The sequence below is a fragment of the Elephas maximus genome, chromosome 4 (genome assembly GCF_024166365.1).
Source record: "Elephas maximus indicus isolate mEleMax1 chromosome 4, mEleMax1 primary haplotype, whole genome shotgun sequence".
Lineage (NCBI taxonomy): Eukaryota > Metazoa > Chordata > Mammalia > Proboscidea > Elephantidae > Elephas > Elephas maximus.
Window position 1 is genome coordinate 79,736,714 of NC_064822.1, and position 27,916 is coordinate 79,764,629.

General features: G+C 36.8%; 1 protein-coding gene across 1 annotated transcript in view; it reads left to right on the plus strand.

Moving 5' to 3' along the window:
* Positions 1 to 27,916, plus strand: part of SLCO1C1 (solute carrier organic anion transporter family member 1C1) — a 54,153-nt gene that overhangs the window by 18,580 nt on the left and 7,657 nt on the right. The window contains exons 6-13 of the mRNA XM_049882597.1: positions 1,497 to 1,643; positions 3,420 to 3,518; positions 5,517 to 5,762; positions 6,804 to 6,968; positions 11,502 to 11,697; positions 17,462 to 17,627; positions 20,474 to 20,658; positions 23,064 to 23,128. Coding sequence (XP_049738554.1) covers positions 1,497 to 1,643; positions 3,420 to 3,518; positions 5,517 to 5,762; positions 6,804 to 6,968; positions 11,502 to 11,697; positions 17,462 to 17,627; positions 20,474 to 20,658; positions 23,064 to 23,128 — 1,269 coding nt within the window. The remainder of the gene's footprint in view (positions 1 to 1,496; positions 1,644 to 3,419; positions 3,519 to 5,516; positions 5,763 to 6,803; positions 6,969 to 11,501; positions 11,698 to 17,461; positions 17,628 to 20,473; positions 20,659 to 23,063; positions 23,129 to 27,916) is intronic.

Below are 27,916 nucleotides of genomic sequence, written 5' to 3' on the forward strand. Positions count from 1 at the left end.
GGTAAAGTAGAGGGTCAGGAAAAGAGAGGAAGACTTTCAATGAAAAGGATTGACACAGTGGCTACAACAATGGGCTCAAGCATAGCAACAATTGTGAGGATGGCACAAGACCAGACAGTGTTTCATTCTGTTGTACAAAGGGCCACTATAAGGCAGAACCAACTTGACAGCACCAAACAACAACAACATGTGGAAATAATTCTACCTCATAGGATTGTTAGGAGGTTTCTTTTATAAGGATCTGACTTACAGTTTTAAAGGATCATGCTGACTACTGCTTAGAAAATTGACCCTATAAACCACTTATTCAATTGCCTGCGTCTTAGTTTCTTAGTGCTGCTATAACAGAAATTCCACAAGTGGGTGGCTTTAACAAATTTATTTTCTCACAGTTTAGGAGGCTAGATATCTGAATTCAGGGCCACCAGCAATAGGGGAGGCTCTCTCTCTGGGTCTCACCTGGGGGAAAATCCTTGTCTCAGCTCCTCTAGCCAGTAATCCTTGGAGTTCTTAGGTTTGTAAACTGATCTACCTCCTTTATCTTCAGATCCTGTGAGTGTTCCTGGTGTCTACCTTCTTCTGTGCCTAGTCTGCTCTTTTATATTTCAAAGGTGATTGATTTAAAACGCACCCTACACCGATATGGCCAGTTAACATAACAAAAAACCCTATTCCCAAATGGATTACATCCATAGGTATGAGACGAGGATTTACAACACAATCTGCCTGGCACAGCAGAAAATTTAGAAGAAGTGATTGTTGACATTAATATTATCGCAATTGCTAAATCGACTAAATTCTTTAAATCTATATTTCATTTATGGTATGGGGATATTCTCACGCACAGCCACTGGTGGGTTTGAACCTCTAACCTTTCTGTTAGCAGCCAAATGCTTAAGCATTGCGCTACCAGGGCTCCTTGCTAAAACATATGAAGTTTATAATTTTTACATGAGTTTGTTTACATCACCCGAAAATGTGGTTACTCACTATTAAATAGATATAATTGTAAAGAATGCTGTCCAGTGTTGGAGTATTGGTCATATAAACTTTTTGAATTTCAGATGAAACTTGACCAACAATATAATTGCATGGGATTTTTCCTGCAAAATGGCAAAGTTTAAAATGTAGGACAAAAAAAGCCTTTGTTCAAAATTTTGTGTTTTGTCCCAGACAAGGTATTGAAAGTTGTTAGAGTACAGAAATTCAAAAAGCTCAGTGTAGGAACAAAATAAAAAGAATGAAAAAAGCAGGAAAAGGAACAGGAAAAAGAAACAATAGAGTTCCTTGATCAAAGTCCCTGGGGATTTACACTGCCTAAATTTTTAAGTTACAAAGCATTTTCCAATCTTCCCCATGCTCATATTAAATTATGTCTATTGCAAATTTCGATTCTGCAATCTAATCCAATTTTAGGCAAATTGTAGAAATGCGGAATAAATCTTTAACTTTGATACCAAGCTAATTCCAATCCTCTTCTTTTCTTTCCTTTCAAGAATGTGAAATTGATGCCAGCTCTTCCATGTGGGTTTACGTTTTTCTGGGGAATCTTCTTCGTGGAATAGGAGAAACTCCCATTCAGCCTCTAGGCATCACCTACCTTGATGATTTTGCCGGTGAAGACAATGCGGCCTTCTATATTGGTAATCCCCACCTCACTCCTCTTCTTGAGAAGCAGGGCATCTGGTTTTCTCAATTCCATTAGAAATTAACTTTGGTGTGGAAAGTTTTATACTTCATACCCCACTCTTTTATTGAGTCACACATTTCAAAAGTACATACTTAAGAACTGGGTTTTCAATTAGAATCTTTTACATTAGGGAAGTAACACTGAATTAAAAGATAATCGGGCAATAACTATGAGTTCAACTGCAATGATGTATGTGACCTCATGCCATTATCTTCACCTCCATGGGCTTCAGATGTCATAGTCTCTTTTTGGGGGGATGATTGTACTGCTAAAGAATTTAGACTTTAAACTTTTATGCATATTTGTTCCAGGGCCCTAGAAACTGGATCCCCTTTTTACAAGACCTGATTATTTAAAGCGTCTTTTTTTCTATGATGGGAAGCAAGGAATTCTGGAATCTCAACAGTCAATAGGAGGAGATAAAGAAAAATATAAGAAGAACAGGAGCAAGGTCTCAGGCTACCCTATCTATGGAATAGGTCTCAGTAGGTAGACCAGCAGCTAAAATCACAAAAATTAAAATAAGATAGCAAAGGTGAACTCCGAGATCAGATGTATCTAAGCAGCATTGAGTGATAGTCTCCTAGGATTAAGCTAGAAACTAGGGATACACGGATGACTAAGACCTGTTCTCTGTCTCATACATCAGTATTGATTTCTTGGGGCTCAGATCTTTTAAGGGCCTCATCATATTCGTGGATAGAAGGCAAGATTTAAATTCGTTGAAGGGCTACAGCAAGGGCCACTGCACCATCCTGCTCTGGCTGGGTACTACAGATGTCCTGGAGGCCTCTGGTTATAGCTAAGTAGGTTGTAGTTAAGAACAAGCCTCTTGTGCTGATGGAAAGCTTCAGTACAAATTAGGAGCTAGAATTTGAACAGAAGCTCCATCACATGTGCTAAGAAATTAGTCTGGGGACTGGAGGGCAGGTCACAGTTAAAAGAATCATGCCAGGTGCCTAGGCGTCCTCTTCCTCTCCAGAAACTCAGTCTGCTCACTTTCTTTGCCCTTTATCATATTCAAAAAAGGATCTGATATCTGCTATTTACTCCTCCAGTTAATTTAAACTAATGAGCTACCTCTTCCAGGGTTATGTGCATTTTAAACTCTGCAGTGAAATGAAAGGCAAACAGTTGATATTTTGCAGGGAAAAGCTGGTTACTAAAAATTGTGTCATTTAGGCAGTCTGCTCCACTTACTTGTTACAGCTGCCCTCGCTGGTCATGAGTGTTCCAGAGACCAGCCCCTCTCCCTGTTCCAAAGTCTAGTTCCTTTGCTAGCTGCATCTGGAGATCTGCTCAGGTACTGCTGTCACCAACCTTTTCAGAGAAACTTTGAGTGAATGGGTTTTGGTGTCAAAACAAGTCTGACGCTTAACTGACCGTAAAAAGTTTCCGAAAAGGCTGTCAAAACTAGAATAATTCTGATTTTTATCTGTAGGGAATCCAATTCTAGGGAGTGCATTTTCTCCATTTTGGGATGGCTTCTTCAGAGTCTTGGTGTTGTTTTCTTACTAAAGATAGTGAAAGCCTTCAAAGTGTTTATTCTTGCCCCAAAGTAAAGAAGGACTTGTTTCCTGATGCCATGAAATTGAGAAATTAAGCTTGCAAATGAGAAGCTGATGGAATATTTTTATCTGCTAACTGACTCATACATTTCTTGATTAAAATTTATTAATTTATGAAAGGAAAAAATTGGTGGCTTCTTTCTTTCTTTTTTATTTTTCAGGGTGTGTGCAGACAGTTGCAATTATAGGACCAATCTTTGGCTTCCTATTAGGCTCATTATGTGCCAAACTGTATGTTGATATTGGCTTTGTAAACCTAGGTAAGGGAATTTATTTTTATTTTTTCATTTCTTTCAGTTGCTGTATTTTCTTTAATGAGGATGGTGTGGAAAATATCAGATTTCTTTTTATGCTAAAATGAAAATAACTTATGGAAGACTTATTGTTTATATAATCATCATAAAACCCAGATCATATGCCTTAATAAATAGAATATGAAAAATAGGTGATGTTTGAAACTGGATGACTGCAGTTTGCTATTAAGCTGTATCCTTTTTCACATCTGGTTTTCCAGTTCAAATACATTCCAATATAGTTAAGATTGAAAACTGTGGCTACTTGTTGGCTCTTGTTGGTTTCAGGTGTGTCAACATTTATTTCAGCCACATCAATTGATAATATATCTAGGAACTTGCCAGAAAGGCTAAGGATTGATAGGCTTCTGACAACCAAAACTCCCTTCTCTCTCTCTCTCTTTTTTTTTAAGTCTGCAAGTCTTTTTAAATGGAGGTGTACCATAGTAAGACTGGCTTTCCTTCCAGGATTGCTTCTTTCAATAGTTACGTTTCTTTCCCTGTGACCTGTACCCTCTAGATATAGATGATATTTACCTTTTTAAAAGAAGCTCATTAAAGTAGCTAAAAACGAGTATTTTCATAGGTAAAAAAAAAATTCCACAATTACATTTTGAAATCACTGTGTGTTAAAACAGAATGAGGAAACCCCTACACTAACGTGTTCTTTTTTAATCAAATAACTGGCAAGACACATTTCAAAAATTTTATTTCTTCATTCATGTATTCATTCATTTAAAAAAATATTTTACATCTGCTCTATACCAAGTTCTATTCTACCAAGTGAACAAAGTAGTTGAGTTCCTTAACTTCATGAAGTTTAAAAATTCAGGCTTGGAGACTGATACAGAATAAGAAAGCATAGTAGTGAGGGAGACAGTGGGAAATTGCTCAGTGGAAGCAATTAACGCGCAGTGATAAGCTAGTGTGAGCATTTTACTGAGCATAACGTAGTAGCAGTTGAGCCCACTTGTGAAGGACGTGTGCTTATTTTGTGGTTCTCATGGAGAGTGGTGGAAGTATAGTGATATGTTTTATAGGTTCTTAAAAAGGAGACCCTGGGCAGTACAAACAATTAAAGGCTCAACTACTAGCCATAAATTTGGTGGTTCAAACCCACTCAAAGGCACCTTAGAAAACAGACATGTCTGGCAATCTGCTTCCAAAAGGTCACAGCCTTTAAAACCCTATGGAGCAGTTTTACTGTGTACACATGGGGTCGCCATGAGGCAGAATCCACTGACTGCAACTAACAACAACATACAGAAAAAAAGTTCGGTTCAAAACCCTTTGTCAGTGCTTACTTTTTAGTCAAATGAGAAGTTGTGTCAAAAATAATCTTTTTTTTTATTATTTTGAATAAGATGCCAAGGTTTTGTTTCTATATGAAAGTCTTGCTTTAGACCAAGACTACCTCTGAAGTTTTATTAACCACCATTGAATAAATAACATTCAGCTGATTTAACTTCAGTGGGTCTTAAATTTACTATCTTTGTAATGAGAGGTCTAGACTAGATTCAGGCAGAGGGTGCAGGCATAACCCTTTCTTTAAGTAAAATCTTAGGTGTTCAAGAGGTAAATCAGATAAAATGAAGCTGATGAATAGTAGTTGGTATAAGTGCTTTTGAACCCTCATAATTCTCTCTCACATGTTGCCTTCCTCATACCTAGCATCCAAGGGTCCCTCTGCAAGTGAAGGTTGAAAGTCATGAGGTAACTTTCAATATTTAGACTCCATACTTTTAATCCAGAGAACAAAAGGAGAAAGCATCATGCTTCAGAAGCACCCCTTGTCCTTCAACAAGCAAGATCATTATGTTCAGAATAGAAAAAAAATGTCATATATAAGTTATTAGGTCTTCTTATGGTAAAAAAGAGCCAGTACTAGGATTAAGAAAAGAGAGGCTTATTTCAACATGTTAACTTTGCCTGTTCTACTACATAGCCCTCCTCCTTGTCTTACAGACCACATATCCATTACCCCGAAGGATCCCCAGTGGGTAGGAGCTTGGTGGCTTGGTTATCTTATAGCAGGAGTCATAAGTCTTCTTGCAGCTGTGCCTTTCTGGTGTTTACCGAAGAGTTTGCAGAGACCTCATGGTCGAGAAGATTCTAATTCCTCCTCTGAGAAATCCAAGTTCATTGTGGATGATCACACAGACTACCAAATATACTGTGGAGAAAAAGCAAAAATAATAGAAATGGCAAGAGGTGAGTCAGATTCTCCATGATTTTGGAGATCTTTCAGTTTTCTCATTGACATTTTAGGGGATCAAGAAGTAGTGCCCATCTTCTCCTTGTATGTTCAGAACAAATAGAGAAACCATACAGGAAGCAGACATGCAGATCAAAAAATCAGCTTTATTACTGGGAGAAATTGTTGAAGAACATGGCAAATAGTCTTGAAAACTTTCCCTACTGACATTTCTACCCTTACACCACTTCATCGTAGACTTTGCAATTGCCCCCACTTAGGATTTTTGCCTCGCGTCAGTCTCGGTGGACAGGCAAAAAAGAGTGAAACTTCAGGGTTTGTGGCCTTTTGACAGATGAGGTCCACCCCTTCGAGAAGTGTGAACCAGTGCATGTCACCCCCCAATGGTCTAATGAGTGACTCTGTCGTGAGGCAAAAGGCCAAGAATGTTCCTCTAGTGAATTCCTTCTGTGTGGAAATGGAAGGCCAAGAAAAAGATCATTTAACACACCCACACCGCTTTTCCCCAATCTCTAGCAAACAATATTTACATTTATAGAAATGCTTCATATTTCTGTTTGGCTGTATAATAGTAAGAGCAGAGAATATCAAAGCTCACTTCTAACACTCAATTTCATATACTGAATGGAGATATTCATATTACTTTCTCTGTAACCATGATCCAAGTTTGGAAAACAGAGACCAGAAATCCAGAATTTTACTGTCCTGCCTGTGGCTCCCAGCTGGGTGGTGAGAGGGTATTTTCATCTTTTTCTAGCATCAGAAGAGTCTGTTCCTGTCTGAATTATACCTCTAGATGTAGTCTAGATTTTTGCCCACGGAAGTGAGTACCTCTGCCTGATTCTGAGACTCATCAGATCTCAGCCTTAATCTGTGTCAGTAGCTTACTATTGGTGGTGTGTATGCGTGCCACACCATGAATAATCTTGAACACTATCACAACTGGACTGAGCAATCTAAGCCCTATGGCCAAGGCTGTAGCTTCTGCCAAGTATGACACTGTCTTCAAATTACTCCATGTTCTTTCTGTGTTACAGATTTTCTTCCATCACTGAAGAATCTTTTTGGAAATCCAGTGTACTTCTTATATTTGTGTGCAAGCTCTGTTCAGTTCAACTCTTTGTTTGGCATGGTGACATATAAACCGAAGTACATTGAACAGCATTATGGGCAATCAACCTCCAAGGCCAACTTTGTAATTGGTATGCTTATCTGTCCTTCATGCTTTCCAATCAGTACTCATCGTAGATAGATCTTGCTTACTCTCAGTAATTTAGAGAAAATTGTTCCAATATTTAGAATGAAGGTAATTTAGGGCATTTTAGATATAAATTCAAAACATATGTGAAAAAAATGTAGCAGAGTAAAGTATTTAGGTTCTCTCTGGTATATATTTGTAGTAAGAATTATTCATTCATAATCATGGATGAATGACTCAGAAAGGAAACAGTTCTTGAAGAGGTAATGTCATACAGACCAAGCACGTATTTTAGGAGCTGGTTAGTACTGGATATTTGACTTTCAGGTATAACCAAAACCTCATACCAGTGTCCTTCTTACCAGAACAGTGTCTAGGATATATGAAAAGGGCATTCAAACATTAAAATGTGCTTGTTGAAAAAAAAAATGTATTTTCTCAGAGTCAAAAGACTCTCTGACTTCTGGGAATTGGGCCATTTAAAAGGGCCATGTTTCTGAGACAACAATACAGTCAAAATGAGAAAGGTACGCAAGGGCAAACAAAAGGACGAAGAGTTGAATGAAGAGGAACAACAATCTACAAATTCATGAGCACCATCCTGCAAGTAATTGGATATTTTGAAATGTTTGATTTGCTCCTTTAGTCCATGAAGATGTCATTTAATGTTACTGTTGGAAGGCATAAAATATATTCTATCTTTGGACATGTTCCTTCATGATAGACGGTTCTAATGGTTTAAAGTTATTTCTTCATCACAAAATATTTTTAAAATTGTTCTATCTACCTGTAGAAGAGACCTTGGAAAAAACTTTTAGAATATATAATTTTCCTGTAAAAATCCCAAATAATGGGCACTTAGCAGATGCTGATATAATTGATTTTTTATTTGGATTCTTCTTCAAAATTCTATGTGTAAAGGTTAGACTACTGACCTTTTACTTTATTGGTTCTAATTATTTCACTTTTATTATTTACTATTTGACGTGAGGAAATATTTTAAGTTTTCTTTTCCACATCCCTTCCATGTTAATCAATGTTTTATGTTAATTGTTAAGAATAGAAGAGAAAAAATGAAACTTTAAGAGAGAAATTCTCTTTACTTTTCTTTTTCATTTTTATTGAGCTGTGGCTTACAAGCAAAAGTTAAGTCCACAGACCTTAAATGTGTAGCTCAGATGTGTGTGTGTGTGTGTATCTCATATCTAACTTATCACACATACCGTCTGCCTCCCAGTGATCAAATGAATGACTGTGGTGTGAGGCAAAAGGCTAGAAGTGTTTCTCTAGTGAATTCCACATAGATATTGACTGGACGGAGGTTTCAGGGAGCTTTCTGGGGTACCGGAAATGTGCTACTTATTTATTTATCGTTCTTCTCTATGGAGGATATATATATACACACACATATGTGTATATATATATATACTATGTGTCTGTATGTGTATATATATGTGTGTATACATATGTGTGTGTAAATAGATACATGGCACATTTCCAGTACCCCAGAAAGCTCCCTGAAATCTCCTTCCAGTTGATATTCTTCTCCAAGGCTAGTAACTATTCTAAACTCTATCGTCATAGATTAGTTTTGCCTGTTTTTTTTAACTTCTTATAAATGGAATAACATGGTATGTATTCTTTTGTGTCTAGCTGATTTCATTCAAAACAATGTCTGTGAGAATAATTTATGATGCGTAGCAATTATTTAGTTTTCTTTTTTTATTGCTACATAATATCATGTTACATAAATATATCTTACCCGTCGTGAATGAGCCAATTCCTGGGCTTGGAAAAATGTGTGTGTTAATGTAGAACTGTGCTCTATAGGTTTTTTCATGGATGGTTTATCAGAAGTAACCAGTTGCCAAAGAAGAACAATTTTTATCTAAAATTACTTCAAATTTTACACAAAAGAGATTGCCTCTCTTGGAGCGAAATAAAATCTAATGAAGAAATCTAGAAGTACAGAAAACAAAAACATTTCATCATAGAAAAGTTGTTAAGTGTGATGTGTTTTAATTTTCTTTGGAATTTCTAATTCTTTTTTCAATAGAATGAATAAACAAATTTACCACAATTTGTTTATTCATTCTATTGTTGATGAGTATCTGAGATGCTTTCTGCTTTAAGTTATTACAAATAACACTGCTTTAGCCCTTTTACTTCGGAATCGACACCACGACAATAGGCGTGGTTCCCCCCACCCCCCAACCTTTCTACGTACGGAAACCCTGGTGGTGTAGTGGTTAAGTGCTATGGCTGCTAACCAAGAGGTCGGCAGTCTGAATCCGCCAGGCGCTCCTTGGAAACTCTATGGCGCAGTTCTACTCTGTCCTATAGGGTCGCTGCGAGTCAGAATTGACTCCATGGCAGTGGGTTTGGTTTTGGTTTTCTACGTGTACTTTGGTAAGCAGGTTCACTCTTTTTTTTTTTGGCTATACCCTGGAATAGAATTGCTAGGTTGCAGGGAGTATGTGGAGCCCTGAAGGCACAGTGGTTAAGAGCCTGGCTACTAACCAAAAGGTTGGCAGTTCGAATCCACCAGCTGCTCCTTGTAAACCCTATGGGGCAGGGAGTATGTATGTTTAGATGGGGTAAATACTGCCAAAACATTTTACAAAGTGACTATGCAAATGTATACTCCCATCAGAAGTATAAGAGAATTTTAGTTGTTCTACATCGTTTCGACACTTGATATCATCAGTTCTTTTCATTATAACCATTCTGGTGGAGTGTGGTAGTCTCTCATTGTGATTTAATTTGCATTTACCTGATCACTAATGATGCTGAGCACTTTTTTATAGGCTTATTGGTCATTTCAATATTCTCTTTTGTTAATTCTGTTCAAATTGTCTGTTTTTATTGGGTTGTCAGTCTTTTTCTTATTGATTTATAGGAGTACTTTTTGTTTTTCTTGATACAAATCCTTTGTTGAATGTATGTATGGAGAATATGTTCTGTCTTGAGGTTGCCTTTTCACTCCGTTAATGCTAAAATTATTAATTTTAGTTAAATCCAATTTTCAATCTTTTCCCTAATGCTATTTTTTGTTCTGTTTTAAGAAATCTGTGTCAAACCTCAGGGTCTTGAAAATGTTTTCCTAATTTTTCTACTAGAAGCTTAATTGTTTAACTTTCATGTTTAGGTTATAATTCATTTAAAATCAGTTTTAATAATATGATGAAGGGAGTCAAGATTCATTTATCAAAATGAAAAGGCCATCTTTTCCTGTGAATTTCTGGGAAGGAACACATTTTAAGTATTTGTTTATTTCTCATTGTTCAGCACACACGTAACATTTAGACATTTGTGCATTTAATTTTGTTCTCTCTAGAATGATGAATACGTCTTTGAAAGTAACTTAAAAAGTTTATTTCCAAAAGAAAAATTAAGCCCGTTATTTAGGGAAGATGCTGGTAATAGAAAATGAGAGTATATGTAATCTCAATTCTGTATTGGGTCCATAATAAATGAAATAATCTTTACCTGTAAGATTGTATTGAAAAACTTAAATTCTGGAAGATTCAATGGCCTGTCCAATATCATACATATGTATTATACATACATATGTTTTGACTTAGTCAGGACTAAAATTATTTTCTCTGGGTTTCTGCGTTCTGCTTCCCCACTGGTCATTATTTTTGGAAAACTGACAACCAGAATCTAACTAATAACCCTCTTTTAAACTGTGACTGATTGATTTCATTTAATCAACGACCCTTCTCTGTGCATTCAAATGGATCTCTGATATCCAAACTCATTATCAGCATTTTTTAATTCTATATCAAAAGTTGTCTAAAACTCTAATTCTTAATGGTTTCTGGCATGCCATTCCTATGAATAATGCAAAGACTTGTGAGAAATGAGTAATATTGTCTAATAATCTCACATTGTTGTAACTAGGATCCTTCCCTGAGTGCGTCTTGGTTTCACATTAGTAAATATGGGACACGGTAGAGTAACGGTAAGTGGGTAATTTATTCAAAATCTCCAATATGTATTTTGATTATCTGTGAAATGGTGAAGATAAATGCCTCATTGGGTTGAGATAAAGATGGAATAAGGTATATCAAATGCGTAGTAAATGCACATAGCTGTCATTGAATAAATTTTAGCTGCTTCCTTTCTTTCTTCTCTTTATCTTCTCCTTCTCTCTCCTCTCCTTCCTTTGTTCTATGGGCTATAAGAGAATTATGCTTTCTATGATAAAATATAGGAATGGCACAAGGAAAGCATTTTTATTCTCTATTCTCATAGAAGGCATTTGATCTGATGTGGAAGAAAGAATAAACAGAAATTCCCCAAGTGGTCAAGAGCCAACTGTTACAATGACAACTTATATTGCTGTACATGTTTTTATATATTGCTCACTTTCTTTCTAAAGCTTAGAAATGGCATTTTCCTCATGATAATTAATTTTGCTAAGATACATCAGATACTATTGAATCATTTTGTATAATCACTGAGAGGAAGATTACAGAGATTACAGTGATTTTAGAGATTTATACCATGATATATTTTTCTTATTCCTCAGGGCTCATCAACATACCTGCAGTGGCCCTTGGAATATTCTCTGGGGGAATAGTTATGAAAAAGTTCAGAATTGGTGTATGTGGAGCTGCAAAACTCTACTTGGGATCATCTGTCTTTGGTTACCTCCTATTTCTTTCCCTGTTTGCACTGGGCTGTGAAAATTCTGAAGTGGCAGGGCTAACTGTCTCCTACCAAGGGTATGTTCTCCCATTACATGATTTGAAAAGATTGGCTTGTTTAAAATGAATTATTAATAGAGTTTGGACATAAGATAACTCTATTTTTAAACATCAAAATTATGGGAAGGGAATTGTTTTTATTTGGGGCAACTGACAATACTTACGAATTGAAATCTGTTATGATAGCCAAAATTTGTCATCTCCTTTAAATCTGAATATGTCTTAGGGAGATATAGCAAATACTAAACCTACGCTTGCTTTAGAAAATCAGCCTGATTACTTTAGGGAAGCAACCCTTGGGTAGAAAATTTGTCGTTGTTGCTGTTGTTAGGAGCCGCCGAGTCACTTCCAACTCATAGCCACCCTACATACAACAGAGCAAAACACTGCCAGGTCCCATGCCATCCTGACAATCCTTGTTATATCTGATACCATAGTTGCAGCCACTGTATGAATCCATCTTGTTGAGGGTCTTCCTCTTTTTCGCTGACCCTCTACTTTACCAAGCATGATGTCCTTCTCCAGGGACTAGTCCCTCCTGATAACATGTCTAAAGTACATGAAACGAAGTCTCACCATCCTCGCTTCTAAGGAGTATTCTGGCTGTACTTCTTCCAAGGCAGACTTGTTCGTTCTTTTGGCAGTCCATTGTATATTCAATATTTTTCACCAACACCATAATTCAGAGGCATCAATTCTTCTTTGGTCTTCTGTATGTATTGCTCAGCTTTCCCACAGATATGAGGTGATGGAAAATATCATGGCTTGGGTCAGGCACACCTTAGTCCTCAAAGTGACATTTTGCTTTTTAACACTTTAAGGAGGTCTTTTGCAGCAAATTTGTCCAATGCAATAGTAGAAAATACAGACCTTGAATTTTACTTCTATCAGTTCTTACCTAGTTGAGTGGTGTTCTATGGATTATTTAATTCAATGCAGTTTCAATTTTCAAGATTGCTTTTTAAGGCTTAAGTAACATAAGGTACATGAAAGTGATTTGTATTTTCCAGGCACAAAATAGGTGCCCCGTTCATGGGCACGATTGTATTTTTTTTTTTTTTTTTGAACACCCGGGTCACCAGAGAGGTCTCTGGTTATGCCATTCTCCATAGTCCCTGTTGTAGTTAAATCATATGCAGTTTCAGGATAAAATGACTATCCCTAAAGTGACCCACATGACAGCTCTGTTTAGCTGGGTATCTTACAGTTGGTCAGGAGGGTATTTGTTGATGCTCCCAGAGTTAGGTCATCTAGTATGGGTGTGTGATTACATATCTTGGTTTTCAGAATTATTCTCTCTTAATACAAGTCTGAGTTGTGTCAGAACCGCTTTGACTTCCCCCTTTCAAGAGACCTTTCCATCACTGTACCTCTGAACACAAGTTCCCAGAGGCAGCTCTCTTCATCTATCTGTTGTTTTTCTTGGGGTCCATCAAGTCGATTCCAACTCATAGCGACCCATATGACAGAGTAGAAGTTTGCCATAGGGTTTTCTTGGCTGTAATCTTTATGGAGGCAGATTGCCTGGTCTTTCTCTCACAGGGCTACTGGATGAGTTCGAACCAACAGCTTTTCAGTTAACAACCTAGTGATTAACCTTTCTACAACCAGGGCTCCTTTTCATCTATATACGTATCCATTATTTGTTTAAAAAAAAAAAAAAAGGAAAGAAATTGAACTTCTCTGTGTCAGGCAGACCTCCCTGATTGCATCTGCCTGACTGCCTGGAACTCTGCCTGTGTTCCAAGGCAAACACTCCTGACACTGTTTCATTTCTTGTCAGTTCAATTGCTTCTCACTTGCTGATTGATCTCTTGCTTTCTGCCTGTCTCTTCATGCTAATCGATCTGTCTTGTTTCCATATTCCAACCTCTATCACCTTCATTAAGCTGGTTTCTCCTGCTGTTAAGTGAGCACCAATTATAATTTAAAAAAAAAAAAAAAAATTTTTTTTTTTTTTTAAATGTCCAGGAAAATGAGTGAATGCAAAGTTAATAAATCATGGTTTCTGGGAGTTATCACTGCAACATTGTTAGATTTAACCAAGTATAGTGTTGCTTTAGTAACAGACAGCAATATAGTTTAAAAATGGTTGTTGTAAACATGAATTACAAGGAGGTTCTGGAGAAAGTAGATGCTCCGTGGCATTTATAACTGGCCCTATGATCCTCATGGCAGATGGGCACCGGTACTTTATGCTTTGCAATTTACAGGACACCTTAGCTTGCATTATCGCACTTGTATCCTCAAAAAACCTTTAAGTGTGGAGGAAGCAAAAAAAAAAAAAGAAAATTTTTTTTCTTTTTTTTTGCTTCCTCCACGCCAAACACAACAATTAAAAAAAAAAAAAAGTAGACAACAGGAAAATTTTGAGGTCCACATTAAAGGTATGCTTATATAACGACAGAGTAAATATTTTTAAACAAATAAAAGAATGTGTTCATTGCATGAGTGAATACTTTCCCCTTCAAAGTATAGTCACCTTAAAAGATTATAACTATTACAGTAATAGTGTCATTGTTTAAAAATATATATAAAAATCCCTCTTTTGAAATAATTTTACAAGTTTTTTAAGAGCATTCTTAACAATGGCAAAGATATATGCTATAAGAAGCAACAACAACAAAAAAAAAAAAAAATGAAGGAAAGAAAAGGCTGTCATCATTGGGAAAATCTCTCACCTCCCAGCATGATGGCTATTTTGAAAGAAAATCTCATTTGGGTATAGCTATTCTGGAATATTTGTTAAACATTCCTCTTATTAAAATTTTAAATCAATTCCTTTGTAAACATATTCCTCATATAACATGTATATAATTACTTTATGCCTCAAGACCCCTATAGGACAGAGTAGAACTGCCCCATAGCGTTTCCAAGGTTGTAATCTTCACAGAAGCTCTCTGCCAAATCTTTCTCCCACGGAGCTGCTGGTAGGTTTGAAATGCCAACCGTTTGGTTAGCAGCCAAGCATCTTAACCACTGTGCAACCAGGTCTCCTTCGAGACACTGTAGTTGATAAAATTAACTCACTTTCAGCAATGTAAAATAATTGGCTTTATAAAACAGAAAGCTCTCCAGGGATTATTCTGAGTTGCTTTGTTCCAGAAAGTTATTTTGATTCTGGACATTCAACAACAACACTTCAGACAAACTTTAGTTACGGTAATGAAAGGAATCTTTCCTTTGCAATAACAAGAATAAGCGACTGGAGGAGTTCTACCTGAGAGTTTGCTACTAATAAACAGTGTTCCTTCCAATGTTCCTCCCAGCTCCAGCCTTCTATGATCTCAGCCCTATGGTGTCTATAGTGGTCTCAGTTAACAAGTCATGTACCCTCTTCCTGATGTCAGATGGATCTTGGCCAAAAGCAGAGGTTACCAGAAGGACGTTGACATACGTTTTATTGACTATGCAAAGGCATTTGACTATGTGAATCATAACAAATTATGGATAACATGGCAAATAATGGGAATTCCAGAAGCACTTAATTATGCTCATATGGAACCTGTACATAGACCAAGAGGCACCCGTTGGAACAGAACAAGGCGATACTGTGTGGTTAAAAGACTGGAAAAGTGTGCATCGGGGCTGTATCCTCTCACCATACCTATTCAATATGTATGCTGACCAAATAATCTGAGAAGGTGGACTATATGAAGAACAAGGCATCAGGATTGGAGGAAAGGTCATTAATGACCTGTAATATGCAGAAGATACAACCTTGCTTGCTGAAGGTGAAGAAGACTTGAAGCACTTATTGATGAAGATCAAAGACTGGAGCCTTCAGTGTGGTTTTACACCTCAATGTAAAGAAAACAAAAACCCTCACAATTGGACCAATAAGCAACATCGCGATAAATGGAGAAAAGATTGAAGCTGTCAAGGATTTTCTTTCACTTGGATCCACAATCAACACCCATGGAAGCAGCAGTTAAGAAACCAAATGATCTACTGCATTGCAAAAATCTGCTGCAGAAGACCTCTTTAAAGTATCAAAAAGCAAATATGTCACTTTGAGAACTAAGGTGCCCCTGACTCAAGCAATGATATTTTAAATCACCTCATATGCATCCAAAAGCTAGACAGTGATTAAGGAAGACCTAAGAAGAATTGATGCCTTTGAATTATGGTGTCGATGAAGAATATTGAATATACCATGAACTGCCAGAAGAACAATCAAGTAGTACAGCCAGAGTGAGCCTTGGAAGCAAGGATGGCAAGACTTCATCTTACATACTTACGACATTTTATCAGGAAGGGCCAGTCCCTGGAGAAAGACATCATGCTTGGTAAAGTAGAGGATCAGCAAAAAAGAGGAAGACCCTCAATGTGATGGATTGACACAGCAGCTGCAATGATGGACTCAAGCATAGCAATGATTGTGAGGGTGGCACAGGACTGGGTAGTAGTTTGTTCTGTTGGGTGTAGTGTCACTGTGAATTGGAACCGACTCCACGGCACCTAATAACAGCAACATATCCCCTTTGGACCTAACTTTCTTGATATGAGAAATGAGAGATTGGTCTAGACTGTTCCAATGTTCCTTTCAGCTCCACCCTTCCATGATCTCAGCCCTATATGTCTATAGTGGTCTCAGTTAACAATTAATAGCTTATAGAACAGAATAGAATTAGACATTTTTGTCGGCCTAGTTAAGTACGCTTTCATTCGGAGGTCTTTTGTTTTTACTTTCAAGGTGACTGTCTTAGTTATCTAGTACTGCCATAACAGAAATACCACAAGTAGGTTGCTTTAACAAATGGAAATTTATTTCTTACAGTTTAGGAGGCTAGAAGTCCAAATTCATGGCGCTGGCTCTAGGGGAAGGCTTTCTCTTTCTGTAGGCTCTGGAGGAAAGTCTCTGTCTCTTCTGAGTTTCTACTCTTGAGCAACCGTCCTGTTACTTTGCATCTCTCTTTCCCCATGTCTGATCTCTGATTTAATCTCTTTAATGTCTCAAAAGAGATTGAGTTAAAATACATCCTGTACTAATTCGGCTTATTAACGTAAAAAAGAAAACCCACTCCCAAACGGTTTATAACCATAGGCATAGAGGTTAGGATTTACAACACGTATTTTGGGGGGACATAATTCAATTCACAACAGTGACCAAACCCATAGCAGTTCTCCTACTAGATGGAATATTACATTGATTAAGACATTATGGCTTAAACCAATATAGGAAATACCTCTCAGAGTTAGGAAGCAAAATGACAGCTTCTTCCTCCAAAATAGAATAGCATTCTTCTTTGATTGAATGGCTTACCAGAAATCCCGATTCTTAGCCTATTATCTGCCAGACCTTGTCCTTGGTGCTAGAGATAATAGAAGTGAATCAAACAATTAATTCCTACCCTCACTACCCTCACAGAGTATGTATATTCCATTAGTTGAGTATTTAAGTCATGTCACAAATTACTCCAAAAGTTTGCTTTACTTCTTTGCCTTGTTAGCCATTTTTACAGACATTTGCATAGAAATATTTCAGAATGTCCTAGAAGCAGTGAACTCTAGTAAAAGCCATAATCCAAGAACTGGATATTGTGTAAAGTTGTAAGCCTTCAAAAATAATTTTTAAGAGAAAGCTGTTTAATAATGGACACACATTTAATGACCAGAAGCTAGCATTTCTTTAATCAATTTCTGATGTCAACTGTGTTTCCAAAATGCAGTCTTTATTGGCAGTGCCACTTACATTGCTCAACTCAAAAACGTGGTTTTAAAAAATATTAGGGTGCTGTCTGCTAAGAGGTAATATTTTAACTGTTACATTTCTTTTCAGAACCAAATCTGTCTCTTATAATGAACAAGCACTTTTTACAGATTGCAACTCAAGATGTAAATGTTCAGAGACAAAATGGGAACCCATGTGTGGTGAAAATGGAATCACATATGCATCGGCATGTCTTGCTGGTTGTCAAAACTTCACCAGGAATGGAAAAAATATTGTAAGAAACCTTCTCCTCTAAAGTCTATGTCCAGGGGCCTGTTATATAACTACACAACCCTATGGGGACTCAGGGATCAACCCGGCAGCTGACCAGCACTGGCAGGAGCCCTGGCTCTTACCCTGCTCTTACGCTTTTGTGCGGAATCAGGAAATGTATAACCATTGCTATTGAAACTAGGTTTGTCAAATGAATTGGGGTAAGAATTAGAATCATAAACTGGAAGTAGCTTTTGTAACTATCTGGTCTTTCTTTGATTTCATTTATAAGAACTATGAACCTGGAGATGAGGAAGTCCCATGTATAAGGTCATATAGCTAAAGAAGATATGTGTTGACCCACATCTCCTGACCCCATGACTTATGGTCCTTGGAGGTTAAGGGTCAGAACAAATAGTGGCCAGCATAAAGAGTCCAGTCTCAGGTGCCGGGGACCTGGTCGTAAGAAGATTAATGGTTCTGGAATGGCTGTGCCTGAGAGATCAAGCCATTTTGTGTAATAAGGAAGACAGCAAATGGGTGAGAATGGAGGAAAATGAGGTTGGAAATATAGATAGAAAACCAGTCGTGAAGGATATTATATACCTCAGTCATTAACAGACTCACCCCACCAATGACACCTTTACATTCCTGTCCCAAACATGTACTCTCCCTTATACTCACTATGGAGCCCTGGTGCTGCGGTCGTTAAGCATTTGACTGCTAACGAAAAAGTCTGCAGTTCAAATCCACCACTCCTTGGAAACCCTATGTGACAGTTGTATTCTGTCCTACAGGGTCGTTATTAGTTGGAATCCACTTGGCGGCAATCGGTTTGGTTTGAGTTTTTATACTCACTGTATATATAAGGCACAGTGGTCAGATCACCTTTTACTTGTGACTAATGATATCAACCTTTATTTTGACAGTCTTGAGCTATAAACCAGACCACACATATAATTACATATGCTTATCAACTAAACATAAGTGCTTAAACCTATCTACACAGAGATTAATATTTGTTGATTTTCTCTGTGTTTATTGTGTCATATTTGACATATTTTTTAAGAGCTAGAAGGCTAGGTCTTGTAGCAACAATGAGTAAGGCTAATTCGACCATGTGAAATTCAAGTTTTCATCCAAACTCTTTTACAATTTTTTTTCTTTTGCGTTTACTCCTTTTGTCCACAACTGCATGAATATTTTTCCTAAATGGACCCAGCATTCATTAAATATATTACATTTCAGGGACTGAGATAGGTGCTTTAAAAATATTTTTTTTTATTTACATTTTATCTCTAATGTATTTAAATCTCGTGGTCTCCAAGAAATTGGGTGTCGTTTTACCCATTTGCCTCATGAGACAACTGAGTTACTGAGATATGAGGAACTTGCCTAAACTCACATTATCTAGTGAGTGGCAAATTAGGAATAAAAAGGTTTTTGCTTGAACACAAAAAGGATCTTTCTGGAAAAGAAAATGCCAGCTTTATTTTATAGTTTATTTTGAAATTCACAAACTTCCTGTGATGAAAATGACAACTCATTATATGTACACATCCATGCATAAAATACAAAGAAAGAAACTGATGAGACTGCCTTTCCTTTTATTCAAGACTTCCAAACCAATAAACTGAACCCACTGCCGTTGAGTCAATTCAGGCTAGTAGTGACCCTATAGGACAGAATAGAACTGCCCCATAGGGTTTCCGTAAATCTTTACGGAAGCAAACTCCCACATCTTTCTCCTGTGGAGCAGCTGGTGGGTTCAAATTGACAACCTTTTGGTTAGAAGCCAAGAGCTTTAACCACTAGAACACAAGGGCTCCTTATTCTAGACTTAGTTGAGTTTAAATGCATCAGAAATATTTCTCTTCTGGCTGCTATAAATTCTGTCATATCGTCAAAATGTGCCCATTTGTTTAGCAAACTATATAGTCTAAATGTGCCAGACATTATTTATGTTCTAGATGTACAATGGTGACAAAGCAGACAGTTTCTGCCTCCCTGGAAGTTACATTCTAGTGAGGAAATATAGTTTAAGAATAAATGAACAAATATATAGTAACAAGGTGATAAGTATTGTGAAGAAAACTAAATCTGGGGTGTTATTATTTTGAATGGACGTTCATGGAACATCTCACTAATGAAATATCTGAACAGAGACTTAAAGTCTAAGTGCCAACTGGCAGCTATCTAGAAGAGCTGCCCAGGCAGCGAAAACGGTGCCATGAGGCATGGGCAAACGTTCCATGTTTGAGGATTGATAAAGACAAAATGGGAACTCACACATGTAGCTGAAACAGAGGGAGCGAGGGGAGAATGTTTAGCAGTGAGATCTGAGTGGAATCCAGAAGCTACATCATGTAGAATTTGTAAACCACTCCAAGGATTTGGGATTTTATACTAAACATGATGGCACGCCATTGGAAATTTGAGGGTAGTGATGGAATCTGACTAATATTTTAAAGTATTACATTAGTTATTGTGTGGAAACAGACTACAGCTGAATATGAGAGTAAATAGGTTGAGCATGAAGAGACCATTGCAGTAATTAAGGCAAGAAATAATGATGGCTTAGATTTGAATGTGGTAGTCTTTGCTGATTAGGTAGGTAGGATTTGCTGAGGGATTTTTCCTGTAGATTCAGCAGCTTATAGACCAGCCATATGCTGTTTGGATAGTGAATTTTGTGTCTATAGATTCACTTTGCTCAAATATACTTTAACAAAGAACAGGACAAGAATATCTTCCCCATTGGTTTATATAATGCTGTGTACTGTGCAGTGGAATCTTTTAATAAATATTTATCTCCGATTTTATTTAAATGTTACCTCAATAATTGGATCTTTCTCTATTGTGTTACAGATGTTTTATAACTGCACCTGCGTGGGAATTGCTGCATCTAAATCAGGAAATTCCTCAGGCATGGTGGGCAGATGTCAAAAAGATAATGGATGTCCCAAAATGTTTCTGTATTTCCTTGTCATTTCAGTCATCACATCTTATACTTTATCCCTAGGTGGCATCCCCGGATACATATTGCTTCTGAGGTGAACATGGATTTTCCCTACCCTGATACAAGATGTAGTATAATATCCGATGTCATATAATTGGCCAGAGCAGTGATTTCAAATTCTGTTCTTCGAAGTCATCTTGATTCTCACATCTTTGTTCCACTATTGTTTCCATTTTAGGTTTTTGTGTAAAAAATGTGGTTAATATGTTTTCTTAGTTAAAAATGTTTAGGAACCACTGGTTTAGGGAGCAACATTAGTTCCTATACCATTTTAGCCAATAAATATGGTATGTTACTTTCTAAAGCTGGTGATATGCTATTAAGTAGAATACATAAAATGTGTTTTGGATTAAGTAGAGTTTCACTGAGTTTATGGGTGATACAATTTTTAAGATACTTTAAAGGCTCAATCTAATACAATGTTTTACATTTGTTGCTTTTATAGATAAGCTATTATTTTTTCTATATATTCTCGCCCTGATTGGAATTATCTGTGGGCATTTTACGGCTATTGAAGTAGCTGAGGATCCTTATCCTTGAATAGTATGCCAATGACTTCAAACCTTTTTTTTTGTTATGCCCTAAAAGAATTTAAAAACTAAGTACTCCTTTGCATATTTTGAAATTAATATCTAAAGATTTTTATCATAAATTTGAATGGTAGCTACTCATTGATTTCTGGTATATTATAAATATTTACATTTAAAAATATAATGATTAAGTCCCTCTTTTAAATGTATTCCATGGTATCTAAAAAACATACTGATTGAATAACCAGCATCACTCAATTAAAAATTATGTGTAAAGATCTTTAACAGGCAAAAATGTAACATCTTTTCTTTTTTTCCTTGTCTTTACGTCTTCATTCAGCTTCCCTCTAGAATTTTCTCCTATTGTAATAAAGTTTATTCATGAACATTTTTATGATTAACCTATTATACACATCTCTATAAATAATGTATATAAATTCAAGTTTTAAAATGCTGATTTTAAAAATACTGATTTTATAACCAGGATTCTCCATGACAATTTTTTTCCTGATTGAATTAGCTTTTCAGATATTACTATTATGCAGTTGACCAAAATAACCTAAATTATTATAGATTTTGAAAAAAATATTAAGCATTAAAAGGCACGTTTGATTGGAAATCAGTCTTTTATAAGATGAATTGGATGATTTTTAAATTAATTCCTACATACAGGGATTACTAACACTAATCAAAAATATTGTATTCATCTCTAATTTCTATAGTATGTACTACGGAAATTGGTTAGTAAAGATAAACAGAAAATAGAATCTAATTTCTGTAAGTATGTTATTCTCAAAGGGTTTAGGGAGAACGTGAGATGTTTGTGTTTACGAATGGAAGCATGGGGTTTGGAAAGATGAGAAAGCACTGCCCTAGAGTTCCAAGACCAGTGTTATTCTTCGTAGGTGGTCATTTCTTCAACACCTTCTTATACTTGCTAAGTAACCACCTGAGCCAAATAGGGTCAGGCTGCCATTCTTACCACCAGTCTCCCAAACGTCCCCTAGTAGAGTTTGATGTCTGAAGAACTCCCTTGGGTTGAATGAGGAAAGTTGTAATTTTTGCATCTTTAAAAAAAAAAAAAAAAACAGAGATTAAATGCGATAATACATACGAAGTACTTAGTACCATAGTTAACACTCGGCAATAATTATATATCAGCATGACTGTTAGTATTTTAATCCAGAGGCCAATCGGTTAAAGTTATACAACTGTATTAATCATGCTTTTATTATTTCATATGTGCTTGCGCTTAGCTGATAAAATCAGGTCCCCTCTATGCAGCACAAACCCTCAGCATGCCACAGTAATTACTCAGCTCAATTGCGTCCTGTGTTTTTAAATGAAAAGTCACAAAAACTGGTTATAGGTTATTGTTTATTGTTACTTCAAATTCTTGAAATTTCCTAGAAATTATTTTTCATGTACTTGTTATTTAGCTAATTAAATTTATGATTTTATTTTGCCCAACACCATTCAAATATGTCAAGTAATGGTGATTTACCTTCTAGACATATTAACTGTAAACTCTTTGAAGCGTTACATGTAATAGAGCATGGCTTTTACACATTTTGCTGTCCCTATTTTTATATGAGTCGGAGAAGCTCTGGTTGTTAAGAGCTCGGCAGCTAACCAAAGGTCAGCGGTTCAAATCCACCAGCCACTCCTTAGAAACCCTATGGGACAGTTCTGCTCTGTCCTATATGGTCGCTATGAGTCAGAATTGACTCAATGGTGAGGGGTTTGGTTTTGGGTATGCCTAACACACTACTACACTATTCACTACTCCATAAACACTACTTGAATACTACCATAATTTCACGTGTGTTAAGGAGATTATCGCTAGCATTTCTATTTGTTTTAATTGACTATATATATTTTTTTATAATAGTGCTTTTGTTGCTTTTAGGTGCATTAAGCCACAACTTAAATCTTTTGCCCTGGGTATCTACACCTTAGCAATAAGAGTCCTTGGTAAGTATAATCTATGCTTTAATTTACAGTAGCCATCTGAAGTGTATTTCAAATACTTTAAGAAATAATTTTACGTAATCACTGTCTTAGCTATCTAGTGCTGCTATAACAGAAATGCCACAAGTGGGCAGCTTTAACAAACAGAAATTTATTCTTTCACAGCTTAGGAGACTAGAAGTCCAAATACAGGGCACCAGCTCTAGGGGTAGGCTTTCTCTCTCTGTTGGCTCTGAGGGAAGATCCTTGTCTCCTTTCAACATCTGTGGGCCCGGCATTCCTTAGAGATCTCCATGTGTCTTGGCATCAATCTTCCCCTGGGTCTAGGAGGTTCTTAGTGGAGGAATCCTGAGTCAAAAGGACATACTCTGCTCCCGGCCTTTATTTCTCTCTCCTTTTGGTTAAAAACTCAGCTGTTAACCAAAAAGTCAAAGGTTCAAATCCACCAACTGCTCCTTGGAAACCCTATGGGGCAATTCTACTCTGTCTTATAGGGTCACTATGAGTCAGAATCAACTTGAAGGCAACAGTTTTTTTTTTTTTTTAATAGCATAAAAGATGTGACTCAAGCAAGGGTGTGACTTGAGTAAGGGTGTGACTTGAGTCATGCCCATCAGTAAGGGTGTGACTCAAGATATAACCCACACTAATCCTACCTCATTAATATATAGAGGTTTAGGATTTATGAAACGTAAAATAGAGGATAATTACACAATACCACAAAATGGAGGACAATTACATCAGATCACAAAATGAAGGACAACAACACAATACTAGGAATCATGGCCTAGCCAAGTTGACATATATTTTTGGGGGACACAATTCCATCCATGACAGTTACCATTCATAATTAATTATGCAGATGGTTAAATCCTTTCATCCCATCCTCCTCCTTTCCTTCCTTCCTACTCTCCCTTTTTTTCACTCATCTCTTTCTTTGTTCTAGAAATATTTATTGAATGTTGATACAGTGGCTATGATATAATAAAGTGATTCGATGAGAGTAATGACAATTTTTGTTTAGCAATCTTGCCTCTTTCAGCACCGGTCTGTTGTCAAAAAACCCATTGATATTATGGGAGAGCCCTCTGAGAGGAAAGCAGAAAAAAAAAAATGCTGAAGTCTAAATATGACTTTCAGTTAATTAAATGGAAGAAGTTCTTTTCAGCTATATTCAATGCTTACCTCTAGGATATGTCATAAGGTGGAAAAGATAAGATTATTCAAATAATCAAAGCACTATGGTTTTAAGTTGGTGAATCTTTTAAATGTAATTGAAATGTTTTCTCTAACTACAAAGTTTTTTGGTGTGCAATGGTTAAAACCCACGGAAAAGCAGAGTGAATGAGACAGATAACTTTGTGTCCTTAAGGAGTTTATATTCTAAAGGAAAAAGCAAAATAATTGAGGATGCTCCTCCACAATTTGACAAACAAAAACTGCCTGGGAATAAAAACAAACTCAGAGCTTTAAATATTTGAAATTAAACTTGATTTACTATAGATCTTCACATAAATGGCTATAAAATGTATCCAGATACAAAATAATCCCGATAAAATTGTAGAAGCAACAACAAAAAAGAAAAAAAAAAAAACAGAAGTTTATGCCATATAGCATAGGGCTTACCTAGAAAAATGTCAGATTATTGAGCCTGAAGTATATTCCTGATAGGTATTGGCCTTTATATCTACCTCTCCATGGGAATATTGATGTAATCTATAATATACTGCAAAAAATAATTCAAGTAAAAGAAATTAATCAAAAAATTGATTCCATAAAAATATATTTCAAAATGGAAAAAATATCATAAACAAAGTTAAAAAGAAAATGATAAACTGGGAAAAAGTTTGGAACTTATCTAATACACAAATGGCTAATATCCCTATTATAGAAGAGAGCTCCTAAATATTGAGAAGAAAACAACTAGCAATCAAATAGCAATATAGGTAAAAGATTTAAACAGCCACTTCATGCAGAAAGAAATGTAAATGTCTTTAAACATAGTAAAAGATGCCCAAACTCATAAGAAAAGTACAAATGAAAACGATACCAAGATCCCATTTCTTACTTATCAGATAGGCAAATTACCAAACTTTATTCACAATGTATGGGAAAGCAGATATTTTTACCTATTGCTGTTGGGGAAATGGTGCCATTCCTCCAGTGAGTTATTTGGCAATAACTAGCAAAATTACGAGTGAATTTACCTTTTCACTCAGCAATACCACTTCCAGGAATTAATACCAAAAATCTGCTAGACATATTATGAAATAAGTCTACTTCTTATTCATAAGTCTGATAATCGTAGTATTATATGTAATAGCAAAAGACTACCGGCAGTATAAATGTCCATCAGTATGAGTCTTACTGATCACACTGTGGTGTTGTTGTGTTAGGTGCCGTGGAATCGGGTCCGACTCATAGCGACCCAATGCACAACAGAACGAAACACTGCCTGGTCCTGAGCCATCCTCACAGTCCTTGTTATGCTTGAGCTCATTGTTGCAACCACTGTGTCAATCCACCTCATTGAGAGTCTTCCTCTTTTCCACTGACCCTGTACTTTGCCAACCATGATGACCCTCTCCAGGGACTGATCCCTCCTGACAACATGTCCAAAGCACGTAAGACGCAGTCTCGCCATCCTTGCTTCTAAGGAGCATTCTGGTTGTACTTCTTCCAAGACAGATTTATTTGTTCTTTTTGCAGTCCATGGTATATTCAATATTCTTCACCAACACCACAATTCAAAGGTGTCAATCCTTCCTCCTTCCTTATTCATTGTCCAGCTTGGGTCAGGTGCACCTTAGTCTTCAAGGTGACATCTTTCCTTTTCAACACTATAAAGAGGTCCTTTACAGCAGATTTGCCCAATGCAATGCATCATTTGATTTCTTGACTGTTGCTTCCATGGCTGTTGATTGCGGATCCAAGTAAAATGAAATCCTTGGCAACTTCAATCTTTTCTCCGTTTATCATGATGTTGCTCCTTGGTCCAGTTGTGAGGATTTTTGTTTTCTTTATGTTGAGGTACAATCCATACTGAAGGCTGTGGTCTCTGATCTTCATTAGTAAGTGCTTCAAGTCCTCTTCATCTTCAGCAATCAAGGTTGTGTCATCTGCATAACGCAGGTTGTTAACGAGTCTTCCTCCAATCCTGATGCCACGTTCTTCTTCATGTAGTCTACCTTCTTGAATTATTTGCTCAGCCTACAGATTGAATAGGTATGGTGAAAGAATACAACCCTGACGCACACCTTTCCTGACTTTAAACCACTCAGTATCCCCTTGTTCTGTCTGATCAACTGCCTCTTGATCTATGTAAAGGTTCCTCATGAGCACCATTAAGTGTTCTGGAATTCCCATCCTTCACAATGTTATCCATAATTTGTTGTGATCCACATAGTCAAATGCCTTTGCATAGTCAATAAAACAAAGTACACATCCTTCTGGTATTCTCTGCTTTCAGCCAGGATCCATCTGACATCAGCAATGATATACCTGGTTCCACGTCCTTTTCTGAAACTGGCCTGAATTTCTAGCAATTCCCTGTCGATATACTGCTGCAGCCATTTTTGAATGATCTTCATAGAAATTTTGCTTGCATGTGATATTAATAATATAGTTTTATAATTTCTTCATTCACTTAGATCACCTTTCTTGGGAATAGGCATAAATATGAATCTCTTCCAGTCAGTTGCCAGAAAACCATCTTCCATATTTCTTGGCATAGACGAGCGAGCACCTCCAGCGCCACATCCATTTGTTGAAACATCTCAATTGATATTTCATCAATTCCTGCACCCTTGCCCTTCACGAATGCCTTCAGCACAGCTTGGACCTCTTCCTTCAGTACCATAGGTTCCTGATCATATGCTACCTCTTGAAATGGTTGAATATCGACTTTTGCTACAATGACTCTGTGTATTCCTTCCACCATCTTTTGATGCTTTCTGTGTCGTTTAATATTTTCCCCATAGAATCCTTCACTATTGCAACTCAAGGTCTGAATTTTTATTTTGGTTCTTTCAGCATGAGAAATGCCAAACATGTTCTTCCATTTTGGTTTTCTATCTCCAGCTCTTTGCACATACCATTATAATTACTTTGTCTTCTCGAGCCACCCCTTGAAATCTTCTGTTCAGTTCTTTTACTTCATCATTTCTTCCTTTTGCTTTAGCTGCTCGACGTTTGTGAGCAAGTTTCACATTCTCCTCTGACATCCACCTTGGTCATTTCTTTCTTTCCTGTATTTTCAATGGCCACTTGCTTTCTTCATGTATGATGTCCTTCCACAACTCACCTAGTCTTTGGTCACTAGTGTTCAACACATCAAATCTATTCTTGAGATGGTCTCTAAATTCAAGTGGGATATACTCAAGGTCGTATTTTGGTTCTCGTGGACTTGTTCTGATTTTCTTCAGTTTCAGCTTGAACTTGCATATGAGCAATTGTTGGTTTGTTCCACGGTCAGACCCTGGTCTTATTCTGACTGATGATATTGAGCTTTTCCATTGTCTTTTTCCACAGATGTAGTCAATTTGACTCCTGTGTGTTCAATCTGGCAAGGTCCATGTGTATAGTTGCTGTTCATTTTGGTGAAAGAAGGTATTTGCAATGAAGAAGTTGTTGGTCTTGCAAAATTCTATCATTTGATCTCCGGCATTGTTTCTATCTCCAAGGCCATACTTTCCAATTACCGATCCTTCTTCTTTGTTTCCACATCATTAAGGTCGACTCTACTTTGAGGAGGCAGCTCTTCCCCAGTCTTCTTTTGAGTGCCTTCCAACC